The 13,163-nt window shown below is 52.7% G+C and overlaps 1 protein-coding gene across 5 annotated transcripts in view; it reads right to left on the bottom strand.

The window, feature by feature from the left end:
* Positions 1–3,776: 3,776 nt before the first annotated feature.
* Positions 3,777–13,163, bottom strand: part of Galnt6 (polypeptide N-acetylgalactosaminyltransferase 6) — a 33,904-nt gene continuing 24,517 nt past the window's right edge. For all 5 annotated transcript variants that reach the window (XM_021658800.2, XM_060388597.1, XM_060388594.1 and 2 more), the window contains exons 7-12: positions 9,880–9,997; positions 8,576–8,776; positions 8,167–8,298; positions 7,629–7,733; positions 6,266–6,418; positions 3,777–5,241 (exon numbers count right to left, since the gene is read on the bottom strand). In XM_021658800.2, coding sequence (XP_021514475.1) covers positions 5,128–5,241; positions 6,266–6,418; positions 7,629–7,733; positions 8,167–8,298; positions 8,576–8,776; positions 9,880–9,997 — 823 coding nt within the window. In that variant the 3' untranslated portion in view covers positions 3,777–5,127. The remainder of the gene's footprint in view (positions 5,242–6,265; positions 6,419–7,628; positions 7,734–8,166; positions 8,299–8,575; positions 8,777–9,879; positions 9,998–13,163) is intronic.

Below are 13,163 nucleotides of genomic sequence, written 5' to 3'. Positions count from 1 at the left end.
TGACAAGCCAAGTTCAATCCCCAGAACTGACATGGTAGAAGGAGTGAATGGATTCCTGCAGACTGCCCTCTGACCTCCACACGCACGTGCTCATGCACAGACATGCACGCTGTAAAAACATAGAGAGGTAAATACAACAATTAAAACATTAAGATGAAAGATGAGGATTGCTCTTTTTTTTTGTGTGTGTGTTGTCGGAATCTCTCTTTACCCGCCACCATCTCACTGTCTACTGTGGCACTATGAATGCAGAGACCTGTCCTGGGCACTCGGAACTGGGGGTTGGGTTGAAGAGGAGACACAGAAGTTCTCTGTGTCCAAAGAGGGAGATGGGGTTTGTCCACAGCACATAGATAAAAGCTCAGCCCAGGAGAAAAGCAGAGAAGATGCTGTGGAGAGAAACATCTGGAGACTCCCCATGGGAAAGGCACAGAGCTCTCAGAACAAGAGCACATGGGCAGAAGGGAAGAGCAAACGCTCAGGCCATGAGGATGGAGGGCAGAAGCCATACAAGGCGAAGCCACACAAGAGAAGGCAGCGTGCCCCGAAGAGGACAGAAAAGAGTCAGCTGGGCACAAGATGCTCAGCCATCGCAGGCCTCAGAGCAGATCAGCAGAGCCTGGAAGCTGCCGAAGCTTCCCTGGGGACCTTGTTACCTACACACCTCAGAGTCGGGGCTTAGGGAGACTGGGAAAGAGGCTTTCAGTGCTCTTCAGTCTGTTCCCTGAGCCTTCAGGAGAGTTGATGCTCAGCTTGAAGGCCTTCCTCTGAGGTCCACCTCCAGCATCCAGAAACAGGAGTGATGAGCTGGCTGGGGAAGTCAGGCCTCTCCTTCTCCTCCTCCCTCCTGCCTCTCTGGAGACCGGCAGTCAGTTGCTGGTCTAGGATGAGGTGTTCAAGAAGCAGCCCAAGGGCCTCTTAAGTGTACTGTCAGACACCAGAGATTCCAGTGCCCTCAACGCTTACGGGCAGGACCGTCTCTGCTCTTGGTCTGACACAGAGAACCCCTGTCTGAACGCATGTGAAAACCAGCCTCCTGCCAGGACTGGGGGCACACACCTGCAGTTCCAGGGCGTAGAAAGTAGAGGAAGGAGAATCAGGGACTTCAGGGCCAGCTCGGGCTGACACCCTTTCTCAAACAAACCCAAACACGGAACTAGCTCTAGGGTTCCACTTAAACCCTTCACAACTGGTACTTCCTCTCCTAACTGGCTAAGCTCTCTCTTTTTCAAGACCAGGGTCTGGTCTTGAACTCAGAGTCCTCTGCCTCAGCCTTCGGTTGCTGAGGTTGTAAGTGCTAAGAATGGCACACGGCTTCTTCAGACACTCTCATTTCCACATGACAGTGGCCTTGCTTGGCTGCAGTGCTGAGACACTGAATTGTGGTTTTTCTTCAAGTAAGCTATTTCAATTCTAAGAACACACTCTTTTTTTCTTTTCTTTTGAGTCAGGGTTTCTCTGTGTAGCCTTGGCTATTATGGACTTGCTTTATAGACCAGGCTGGCCTTGAACTCACAGATAACTGCCTGCCTCTGCCTCCTGAGTACTGGGATTAAAGGCATGGGCCACCATGCCCAGCAATACTCCCTTTCCAACTGAACAAACAAGCAAAGGCAGGAGGCCGTGGTATTTAGCATAGTTTACCACAGAACTTCATGGCTGGTCATAGAACTTCCCACCAACCTTGGAAAAACCCAGGTTGATAGAGGGGAAGCTTGAATGAATTGGATCTGATTAAGGAAGAAAAGGAACAGCTATTAGACACTGATTTGTTGATTTATTTGTTGATTTATCTAAAGCGCTGCTTGTACTGCCTATTTGCCAGGTCTTCATTTGCTGCCTGGAACAGAATGACCCGGAGGAATAGCTGAAACAATGGGCTGCTGCCCTAACAAACTGCTGACTCCAGGCAGGCTTTGGTAAAAAATCACTTGCTTGCCTAATCCACCTTGTGGTCTTAGAATATAAAAATGAGAATGCAAGGAGCTGGAGAGCTATCTCAGCGGTTAAGAGCACTGGCTGTGCGTCCAGAGGTCCTGAGTTCAATTCCCAGCAACCACACAGTGGCTCACAACCATCTATACCCTCTTCTGGCCTGCAGGTGTACATGCAGATAGAGTACTCATATTCATAATAAAATAAATAAATATGATCTTTTTTTAAAAAGAGAATTTAAACTGAGCCCAGGATGGAAGCCTTTCAGGAGCTGTCCTGGGTTTGGACCACCTGTGGCAGCTCCGCTCTCCCACTCCCACTGGTGTCAGAGTGCCTATTCCAGAAAGATTCCTGAAGCAGTGGTAGGGCAACACTCAAGAAATAGTACAAGCCTATGACCCCAGCATGGGGCAAGGGAGGCTGGATTGAGAATTGGAGGACAGCCTGGGCTACACAGCAAGAGCCTGTCTGGAAAGAAGAGGAGAGGAATAGCTCCTGGGAGACGCTACTCTGTTTGGGGGCAGGTGTGAGGAAGCCCATCAGCATCACAGTGAGCTCCTTAGCTGGGTATAATACAGTGGGCACCTTAGCTGGGTATAATAGGATTGGGCTGAGGAGGTGATATGAGAATTCTAGAATAAATGGGAAATAACTTATGCCTGATAAATATTTGGATGTTTACTGGGGCCAACATTAGGGTCAAGAATTTGACTTCCATTAGCACGGTGCACAGAGCCTTTCTCAGCTGGAATTTAACCCACTCTTCCACAGGGTGGATCTAGCTAGCAGGAACAGTGCTTAGGGCCCAGAATACATTTAGAGGCCCGTGAAATTGTTTCAGCAAGACCTGAAGAAATGACTAGAATCTGCATGGTCATCTTTATGTCACTGCGATCTGAACATATTGTCGCCATCATTGTAGGCCAGGTTGGTCTCCAGCTCTCTGTAGCTGCTAATGTGAACGTCTCTTCTTGCTCCCAGCTCCTGGCTGCTACTGGCTTATTCCATGACACACAATTTACCTGGATAAGAGGAAAAACCCTGGCACTTGAGCATGCCAGGCCCATGCTACTGACTGAACTCTCCCAGCTCTTAAATTTCTTTCTTTCTTCTTTTTTTTAATACTTGTCTAAATTGTATGGATATGAGTGTTTTGCTGCATGTGTGTCTGTGTACCACTTATGTACCTGATGTGTTCAGAGGCCAGAAGAGGACATGGAATCTAGAACTGGAGTTACAGATGGTTGTGAGTCACTGCGTGTCTGCTGGACCTTGAACTCAGGTCCTCTGGAAGAGCAGAAAGGAAGCCTAACCACTGAGCCATCTCTCCAGCCCCCCCACCCCCCATTTTTTCTCTTTTTGAGGCTTTATAGTCCTGGGTGGCCTTGAGCTTGCTGTGTAGTCCAGGCTGGCCTCACACTGATACCTGCCTGCTTCTGCCTCAGGACCCACCAATGCCAGCTTCTAGCTTCCATCCCCATCACTGCATCATCTGACTGTCCCTGTTCTCCAGGCTCCTACCTTAGCCTGTGGTTTGGCTGAGGAGCTGCCTATGCGGTATCTCGGCCCGAGTCCTTCCTACCACTTCCTTTGATGGAGTTGGCGGCCACTGTCCGAGGTCTCTCCTGACTCCCTTTAACCCTTTCCTAGCACACTCCAGGGCTCACTTACATTTAAAGTGGGAGTTCCACAGGGGAGGGGCCCCATCTTACACCTCACCTACACGCCTTTCATGCTCAGGACACAGGCTACAGGACGTTTGCAGATTAGTGGCAGTGGCTGTAATAGACCCATGTGAGAGTCCAGTCTTTCAGCTGTGGACCAAAGCAGGAAGAGAGGACCCCAATACAAACAACCTTTATTTCCACCAGGTTTCCATATCAGTCTGTGCTTTGGCACCCCACCCAGGATCTCAGCCTGGCGAGGTTCCTTCCTTCTGGCTGGACCACGCCTGGTCTTTTCCCAGGAGAGCAGCTGTGGCCCCCTGGTGCCCTCGTGTGGCGACAGCTTGCCACTGATGCTCCCCAAAGCCTTCCAGGGCGTTTCTATTTTCTTCCAGTACTGGTGGGCTCCAAGTTGAATGTGGAAGGGTTGGCATTCTCAGTACGGCTCCACACAGGACGCTCGTTCAGATGGGCCAGTCCTCCCGCCATCTGCACACTGTGCCTGGCCCGCTCGAACGCTGATTAGCCTTATCTGGGGTCTGGGCTCAGAGCCCACAAACACCTTGCCAGGTGGCCTTGGACAAAGCACCTACCTAGTTTCTGCTGAAGAATAAATATAAAAAGCGGGCTGCCGGAGTTTAGGGCTGCAAGGCCGCGCCCTCCACATGCCCCGTGCTGGTTTCTGTGGCTTTAGAGACAAGGTCTAGCTCTGCCGCTCAGGCTGGCCTTGCACTGAAGAACCTTCCTCCCTCATTCTCTGAGTCCCAAGACTATAAGCCTGCGCCTTCACACCTACTTCCTGCTTTGCATTTTATCACTTTAAACACTGCTTAAAACAAAGGGGGCCTTCAGCGCGGCCTCCCATCTTCCTGGAGGCCAGCCAGTCAGAACGATCAGAGAGGGGTCAAGAAATGGCCTAGTGTTCTTGTGTGCGGAAGAGCCCAGGTTCAGCACCAAAGATGGAGCCTCAGCCCCAGCCTGAGCTTTTGCATCTTCCTGCCTGCTCTCCTCTCCTGGTCTCCCTTCTTTTCAGTTTTCTGTGGTGCTAGGTGGTCAAAGCCAGGACCTTTCCCTAAACATTATCCCAGCTCAGTCTCAACCTTCTCACTGATACAACGGGCAGAGCTCCTTCCTGTCTCTTCCGAGGGTAACTGTGCAAGCGACGTGGGTAAAGGCACTCAGTGTACATCTCCACCGCTTGCCCTTAGGGTGTGCGCTAGCAAGGGAGGGTCTCTGCACTTCCAGTCCCTCTGCAGCACACACTTTTAGGCTCTTCGGAGGCCACTGTCTCGAGGAGAGGAGGAGAGCCCTGGTCCGACTAGCCTGTGGCCCCTGGCTCTTCCGCCGGCACAGAGGAAAGAGAGTAGGACCAGTGACTGCAGGAAGTGCGAGGGTCCTGCCCTGTTGGCCGCTGGGCTTAGACATCCAACTCTCAAGCCTCCAGAGGAGCTGGGAGAAGACTCCCAGATGCCTGGTGACCCCACTTCCTGGGGAGCTTGTTGGGCCTGCACCGGGAATGGTCCCAGGCCTAGACAAACAGCCAGAGCTGGAGGGGGTCCTGGGGGTTACAGGGGGCCATGGCCGGCTTTTTGTCCTGGGATGTCAGGCAGGTGCCAGACCCTGAGTTCCTGATGAGCTGATCCTAGAAGGCAAAGGGACAACCTGAGAGCAGTGAGACAAGGGCAGCCGACAAAAGGCAAAGGAAACGCAATGTGGTACCAAGACGATGCTTTCGGCTCCCTCCATGGAGGTGCTGGACCCCGGGTCTGGCCTTAGCCTGATGGTGTCCCAGAAGACCGCAAGACCATGGCAGATAGAGAAACCCTTTCAGGACCTCCCTTTACTCAGTGTGGGCAGGATCAAAAACTTGGGGCCACATCTGCTGCCCCCTTTTCTGCTTCTGGTCAAACCTGGGCTCTGTCCTTTCTGGTAGCCTCATGGTTAGGCCATTCCTTTTCTGAGCAGGCGATTAAGGAGGTAGAGCCCTGACTGCTTGGGAATTACCACCATCTCTCCCACAGAAAGAAGTGTGCTTCCGGGAAAGATCCTGAACCTCCAGCCAATTCAGGGAGGTCTGAATTCCTACAAACGGCCTGCCATTTGCCAGCGCTAAGGCCCGGGCCAGGCAAACTTACTGAGTTTCACCTGAGTACTTGGAAGAAGTGGGGATAGTATCCTTTGGGACAAAGCCCCTGAACGATTAAGAGAGAGGGGGCCTGGCTGGGCGCTGCCTTGCACCTGTGCACGGAGGCGGGCAAGAGCCGTGACAGTGGGACTCTCCACCGTCAGCTATCGGATTCAGCCTTAAAATGAACCATGGCAGAAGAGTCTGTGGATCATCTCGGCTCCATTTCTCTTTGTTTTGGCAGGGTTTCTCTGCGTAGCCCTGGCTGTCCTAGACTCGCTTTGTAGACCAGGCTGGCCTCAAACTCGCAGAGCTCCGCCTGCCTCCGCCTCCCTGAGCGCTGGGATCACAGGTGTGTGCCAACACTCTCAGCCTCCTCCTCCTCCTTCTTTTAATCAGCCAGAAGCAGGCATTATCACAGCTACTGTGCATTCTGCCTTGCTCCCACCCCGCGATGCTCAGGTAGGAGACGGAGAGGAGGAGAAGAGCAGGTGGGCCGCTGTGCACTCAAGGCCCTGAGCCCTCGGGGCCAGTGACTCACCTGGGTCAGCTCCCATTCCTCGTCCTTGGGCACTTTGCTGTTTTTGCCAACGAACCGGCAGCTCCTGAGGCCCAGCGTGTCGGCGCTGGCGTGTAGACACAGCTGCTTCCCAATGTTGTGGCGAAGGTCCTTCTGGGACGTGTACTCAAAGTACTGGAAGGCAAGACGAGACGCCCTGAGGAGCAGGCGGGAAGCTCGCGCACTGCCTCCTGAAGCCACTGCCCTACCATGAAAGCCGCGGCCTCCCGGGCAGGAGGCCAGCTGTGCCGAGACTTTTCATGACTGTGCCTGCCATGTTACACGGGAGTTATGGTGCATATAACTTGAACTATACCTTAAAATTTACCTTAGCCTTATGCTAAGCACCAATTAGTGTGCTGTTTGCTGCGACATGGGGTCTCGCTCTCTAGCTCAGGCTACTCTGCATCCCTGTCATGTAGACCAGGCTGGCCTCAAACGCATGATCCTTGTGCCTCAGCCTTCCAGCTAGCAGAACGCTGTGCCGTGTAGCCTGTGGTAAGCGTCCTCGCAGTCGCTAGCTAGTTCAGGGCTTGCTAACGAATGACCATTGCCGTAAAAGATGGGCATCGACGCCATCCTACAGGCTGGCTGCATCTGACCCTGCTTTAGAGGCTTTGCTTCCGTTTATCGTGCTCCAGCTCTGATTGTAAATACTTTTTATTTCCCGGATCTGGGTACTGGACGGCTGAGGGGCGGTGGGAGGGGAACATTGCTGGTTAGTTCTGTTACCTTGGCACACAGCTTAAGCTCAGCGCTCAGGGGGCGGAGGCAGAGGGATCTCTATGAGTTTGAGGCCAGCTTGGGCTACATAGGAAGTTCCGGGACAGCCAGGGCTAGGTAGTGAGACCCTGTGTCTAAAACGCAGCATTAGAAAGCAGACGGATGCAGGGGAGCAGTCGCTACCCCTCAGGGCTGTGCCAGGGCACTGCGGGGTACCTTACAGGCAAGTTTCCAGGGTGTCAGTAGGTGGCTGCTTGGGGGGTTCACTACTGGAGTGGGGTCACAGTGGTAGTTTCTGGCCAGGGGATTGGGGGCAAAAGCTGAGTCTGTATAGGCGGGGAAAGCGCTCAACAATTCTCCTCAGGCCCAGCAGCCAGCTTCGCCAACGGCCCTCCCTGTCGGCGGTCCGCCCTCATCCTCCAGTGCCCAGCATGATGCCAGCCCTGTGTCCCTGGCTCAGGCCCTGTCTGTGTGCGTCCTGCGGGGGGTGGGGGGGCGCCTCCTGCATCTCCTCTAACGCAGGCCTCAGGGAAGCACGGTTTAGACTGGGGAAGGGGGCGGGTGGGGAGAGGCGGCCGGAGACAGGCCTCTGCGGGCTGCGGGCGGAGCAGGCTTCCTCTACCTGGTTGCCGCCGAGGTTGTGGCAGACATACATGATGAGAGGCTTCCCTCCTGCTCGGTTGTTCTCGCCCACGTCCAGGCACTGGTTGCTGCCGAGGTTCTTGATCTGCACAAAGCGGGGGCAGGACAGCTCAGCTGGGTGTGGGGCCCACCTGGACCGAGTTCCCCTCTCTGTGCACGAACCCTGCAGCGGGGCTGGGAGGAGCTGGGCGGGGCTGGGAGGAACTGGGCGGGGCAGGCGACCTCTGCCGGGAACAGCCAGGATGCCCAGTCTGGAGAGGTCTTCAGCACTAGGGAGCTGAGCCTCAGCATCTCTTGGGACTTGCCAGAAGCCGGGGCCTCGCCTCACAACATGTCTTCACACGCCTCCTGGGGAGTCTCACGGACTCAAAGCTTAAGAATCTCTACTCATCGTTTATCAGGTTTTAACTACTGGAGGAAGCCCCAAAGTCTCCTCCGTCCTGCTGGCTTGTCTTGTCTGTTGCTGCACCGCGTGGTCCTGACTTTCTGGGGTGCCCGGGGTTGGCAGGCTAACTTACGGCTCCGTAGAAGGTGGGGTTCAGGTCAGGGACGAACATCTCTGGGTAGACGTTGTGCAGGTACCAGGAGAAGTTGTGGCAGCCCAGCTGTTCCCTCAGTCTCAGTCGCTCCGAAATGTCACCGAAGTCATTCTGTCAACCAAGCGAGTCCCCACAACAGTCAGTGCCACAGCCCAGGCTCTTCCGTGTAGACTGAGGCAGGCTCCCTCTCCTGTCTCTTTTCCCTCCTCTCCTTCCCCTCAGAGCCAGGCTGGGCCTCCCAGGCAGAGGGCAGCCTCAGGGCCTGGTGTGCTGGGCGCAGTGACCAGAGTTCTGAGGAAGGAAGGGAGATAGGACCCCCCCCCCCCACTGGGTGGCTGACAAGGGGCCGGGATCTCACGCTTTGCTCCCCAGACACCCAGACATTTACCTCCTGGACCATCTTCGATGCCTGCAGATTTCTTCTGTAGAAAATCTTCTTGTAGTCGTCCATCCACACCTCAGCCAGGCGCACCTGATTGCGCGCAATGACACTGGTGCCCTTGGGGAAGGTGTGGGGACTCTTGGTACGGAACACGTGGCCTACCACAGAGCAGGGGATGATCTCCAGCTGTCCCCCACACTGCCATACCTGACACAAAAGAAGACAGGATGGGGCTTTCAGCAGGGTGGAGGATAAGCTCCCCGGGACAGCACAGGTCCTGCGTGTGAGTTATCGTCACCCTTCCCATCCCCGGAGAGAGACACGGTTGCCCTCCCGGGGCACGGCTGCCCATTTCCAGGCTCTCTGTCTGCGCTGCTCACTCTGGGGGAGTGATTCTGGGATGGTGTCAGGGTCCACGGCAGAGGTCTCGCGCTATGTGTGTACCCTCTGCTCTGGGCACCCGACTCTCTGATCTGGTGTGAAATCTTCCCGGGGGGAGGTCACAGGAAACCCGAGTTCCCCCAGACCTGCATCTGTCAGGGGCCTGCGGTCCCTGGGAGTGCCACTCTTCTAGCGGAGCCTGGCTCGGGGTCAGAGGCCCTTCTCTACGCCAGCAGGCTGGCCGCAGACTGGCGCCCACTGGTCTCTTTTGGGCCTCGGGAGGTGCCGGCTCTTCACCTTTGCTTTGGCAGCAACAGAGTCCACAGTCACAGCCACAGTCACACCAGGAAGTAGTCACATGCTAATGTGAACCAGACCGGGGGGGGGGGGGGGCGACTCCATTAAGGAGGCCTTTCTCCTATCACTTTCTTGCGGCACGGGATTCACGCAGCCTTTTAGGGCAATTCCTCCTGACCTATCTTGATTTGCCTCGTTCTCAGACTTCCTCGGAGTTCTGCCTCCGTCAGGACTGGGTCCCACTGCCTGTCTCTCAGTTATGAAGAGCTCGTTGAAAGCACACGGGGAAAACCCAATGGCTGCCCTGGCAGTGTGCCCCTTGGCTTGGGAAGAGGGGCCTGATTTTTCCAAAATGGAGGATGACAACCACTTCCTGTTTTCACCTTCACCCAAACCATTTCCCACAGCCTCCAAGAAACAGTCCTAAGTTCGATCCTCACTGCTCCTATTATCCCTTTCCTCTTTCTTCAGGTTCTGGCCTGGAATTTGGTTCGAGCCATCAGTCTGCTCTCCACGGCCCAGAGAGGGGAGCCACGGCAGGAAGTGGACACCTTATCAACGCCTGACGAGAGCTTGCCCAGACATCCCCTGAGATGTTGGGGTTCCATCCTCCAGGCCCTCTCCATCCTCACCCGGAAGGACATTTCCACATTCTCCCCTCCCCAGATCTCCATCTGGTTGTCGTAGGTGCCGATGTGCTCAAAGTAGGCCTTGGAGATGGAGAAGAGGCCGCCGGCGAACGTCGGGGATCTGGAGGGACAGAGGGAGACGCTCGCCTGTCATGGCTGCCCGGCATCTGCTCCCCTCGTAGGTACTGGGGGTGTGGACAGGGAGGTTACTCAGCTTGGTGTGGGAGACTGCTAAGGGTTCTGATTCCCAGATGAAGGTGGCTCCGGGGCACAGACCCAAGTCAAGACTGGGCCAGTGCAGCAAGGTGACATCACAAGAGTCCAGCGTGGGGATTTCCTGGACCTGCCCTGTCTCCCTGATGTTACTCCCACAGCTTTTCTAGGAGCTCAGAGAGCCCTAGAACTCCAGATGAGCAGGCTGAAGCTAACCTGCTCTTGAGAGTGTCTGACAGGCCTCCCAGACTTCCGGGCTCGCTGACAAATTAGCCATGAGGATAAATGTCACTCAGGATTGACCCTGTAGGCTCCCCCCAACAGGCGGTAGCCTCTAAGAAACAGCTGTGCATCCCGGCCTGCTTCCTGGGATGCTGAGTCTCTTAGCTCTCATCTCAGCCATCCACCATCCTGAAAATGGCCACATGAGGCCAGTTTCTAGCAAGCCACATGTGTTGTTGGGCACCTGAGAGAGTGACACAACCATCCCCAAACTCTGGAGCCTTGTCCTACCGTTGGACAGTCCTTGTGGAGGCCAGGGCGTTAGTGGCGGGTGGGGGCCAGGTGCCCTGCCCTTGACGGTGGTGCCACGGTGTGCCTGGCCCCGGCCTGGGTGGGGTAAGGGTTTGTTGCTATGCACTCCAAATAAAGGTTTGTAGGCAAGCAGAAAGCCCGCAGGGAGTGCCGATCCTTTTCTTTCCCATCGTCTCTTTCCCCGCTTCCTTTCAAGATGGGCTCTATCGCCCAAGCTTTCCTAGAACTTTGTCTTTGTAGCTCAGGCTGGCCTAAAATCCATAATGATCAGGACAGGCAAACAAAGGCACACAGAATGCAAAACCAAGGGGCACCCTCAGAGTCACTCCGCAACCCATCAGCTTGAGATGAAGGTTAAAACAGCATCGTGAGCTTGGGGAGACAGCTCAGCTGCTAATGTGCAGGGCCTGAGTTCAGATCCCAAAGCCTCAGGTAAGCTCTGGGAAGGCACCTGCCAGCTATGCAAGCCCCAGAGGCAGAGACTGGATCCCAAGAGCTAGAACGCCAGCTATGCTGGTGAGCTCTGGGTGTAACCAGGAGGCAGTTAAGGATGACCCCAACATCAACCCTGGGTGCGTGAACACACAGCAGGAACACCCCATCATGTGCCCTTCCTTACACTGTGTGTTTCCCCCTCTTTCTCAGGCTCTGAAATCCTGGTACCAGGTGAAACTGCCACTCAGACGTCTGCCCTCGGTTCCTGGCAAGCGTGGGACTACCTGCTTGACTGGCTTATATTGCCTCGTTATCTCTCTCATCTCTTAAAAATCTTTCCCCTCTGGTTTCTTTATACTCTGCTCTCAAAGAAAAAAATATAACTCAAGATTATACTGTAAACTCTTATCTAAGGATTTATGTGGTTTGCTCATTGGGTATGATGTTTATTTTTATTTTTATTTTTATTACATATACAGTGTTCTGCCTGCACACCAGCAGAGGGCACCAGATCTCACTATAGATGGTTGTGAGCCACTATGTGGTTGCTGGGAATTGAACTCAGGATCTTTGGAAGAGCAGCCAGTGCTCTTAACCTCTGAGCTGTCTCTCCAGCCCTGATGTTTAAATTTTAAGTTCAAAAACCTCTTGTTTAGAGCATACATACGTGTGCATATGTGTTTGTAACATCTATAGAAACACGGTTGTTTTTAAAATAGCAACCGTGCAACCGTGTTGACCACGTGGCCTGCCACCTGCCACGTGACCCCACGTCTTAAGATGACCACACGGCGTAAAGCAACAGTTACAAAGCCTCTTAGTCCTAATGAACGACCTAGTTACTATTTTACCTTTTTTTTATGAAGTAAACAACAAATCTCATTTTAAATTGGTATGGATTTTTATAACAACATTCTGTATCTGTGGCTCAATCCTGGTTTCAAAATGTTCTTTATATGATGGTGATCTTTCAAGGTTATAAAGGTTATATAATCTTTCAGATTAACAAGCTAATAAAAATGTGTGTCTAACTTCTCATGCATTTGCTGGTTCTTGGATGCACGAATGAACGCTGTCTCTTTCTCTGGCCGCCAGCCGCCTGTGCTCAGGGTTCACCTCCAGGCGTTCTGGCCAATGGATTTGGTATAGTAAATTCAAATGTAATTTTAAAGTTGTTTTATACTGTTCTACCGTACTGCTGACTCTAGAAATGGGTTGTTGTTCACCCCTTCTCAGACCCAGGCATGCTTTAAAGTCCAGGGTCAAAACCAGGATATGATTGAACTCATAACTCAGGGTCAGTAGTTAAAAGCTTGTGCTTAGAGAATCTAAACCATGTGAAGGGTTCCAAAGATGCTTTTAAGTTGGGATTTATTAATTCTAGAGACATTCAATTGTTTACAATGCTAAAACTTGGTTATTATGCTCTATCTTCACTCTTAAGAGGTTAAGAATCACTGCCTTAAAAACACGGCTTTGCTAATGTTACAGATTTTTGTAAGCTCTAGACTTTTTATGAGCTAAACCGTACAGGAAGCTTTTGTGCTCTATCCTGCCAACCATGAAAAGGTCCAAGAGTTCCCAGTCTCTTTACAGACTATGGTTATGAATTTTAAGGCTCCATCGTAACAGGGATGGAACCTAAAGCCCAAGCCTTTAATGATCAAGAAATGCAAGTTAAGTCAGTCATCTTAAAATGATCAAATCCTTTAAGGTGTGCAGAAATATGCTTGCAGTCACGCTAAGAACCGATGTGCTCGCTTGCAGGATTAAGCTTTTCTTAGCCTCCTGCACATGTTTTCAAAGTTGAACAGAAAGTGACTAGAAACAAAGTTTGTCTATATAGATCTACGTGAGATGGACGTGGTCCTCAAACACTGCATAACATGGCATAATTACAGATCATAACACTCTGTTTTACGCTTGCAAGGTATAGTTTAGAGCAGATATAGTTACAGTATAGTTAAAGACAGACAGATTGCCTAACTCAAATATGCTGGCCCTCAAACCTGTCAGAGACCTGCCGAATGCGGCATTTAACATGTTTAAACTTATTATGACAAACAGAGACTCTCAAATCCTCAAACTCCCCAGGTCTCTGAGAA

Source organism: Meriones unguiculatus, chromosome 8, assembly GCF_030254825.1.
Source record: "Meriones unguiculatus strain TT.TT164.6M chromosome 8, Bangor_MerUng_6.1, whole genome shotgun sequence".
Taxonomy (NCBI): domain Eukaryota; kingdom Metazoa; phylum Chordata; class Mammalia; order Rodentia; family Muridae; genus Meriones; species Meriones unguiculatus.
This window is presented reverse-complemented; position numbering and strand designations above follow the sequence as displayed.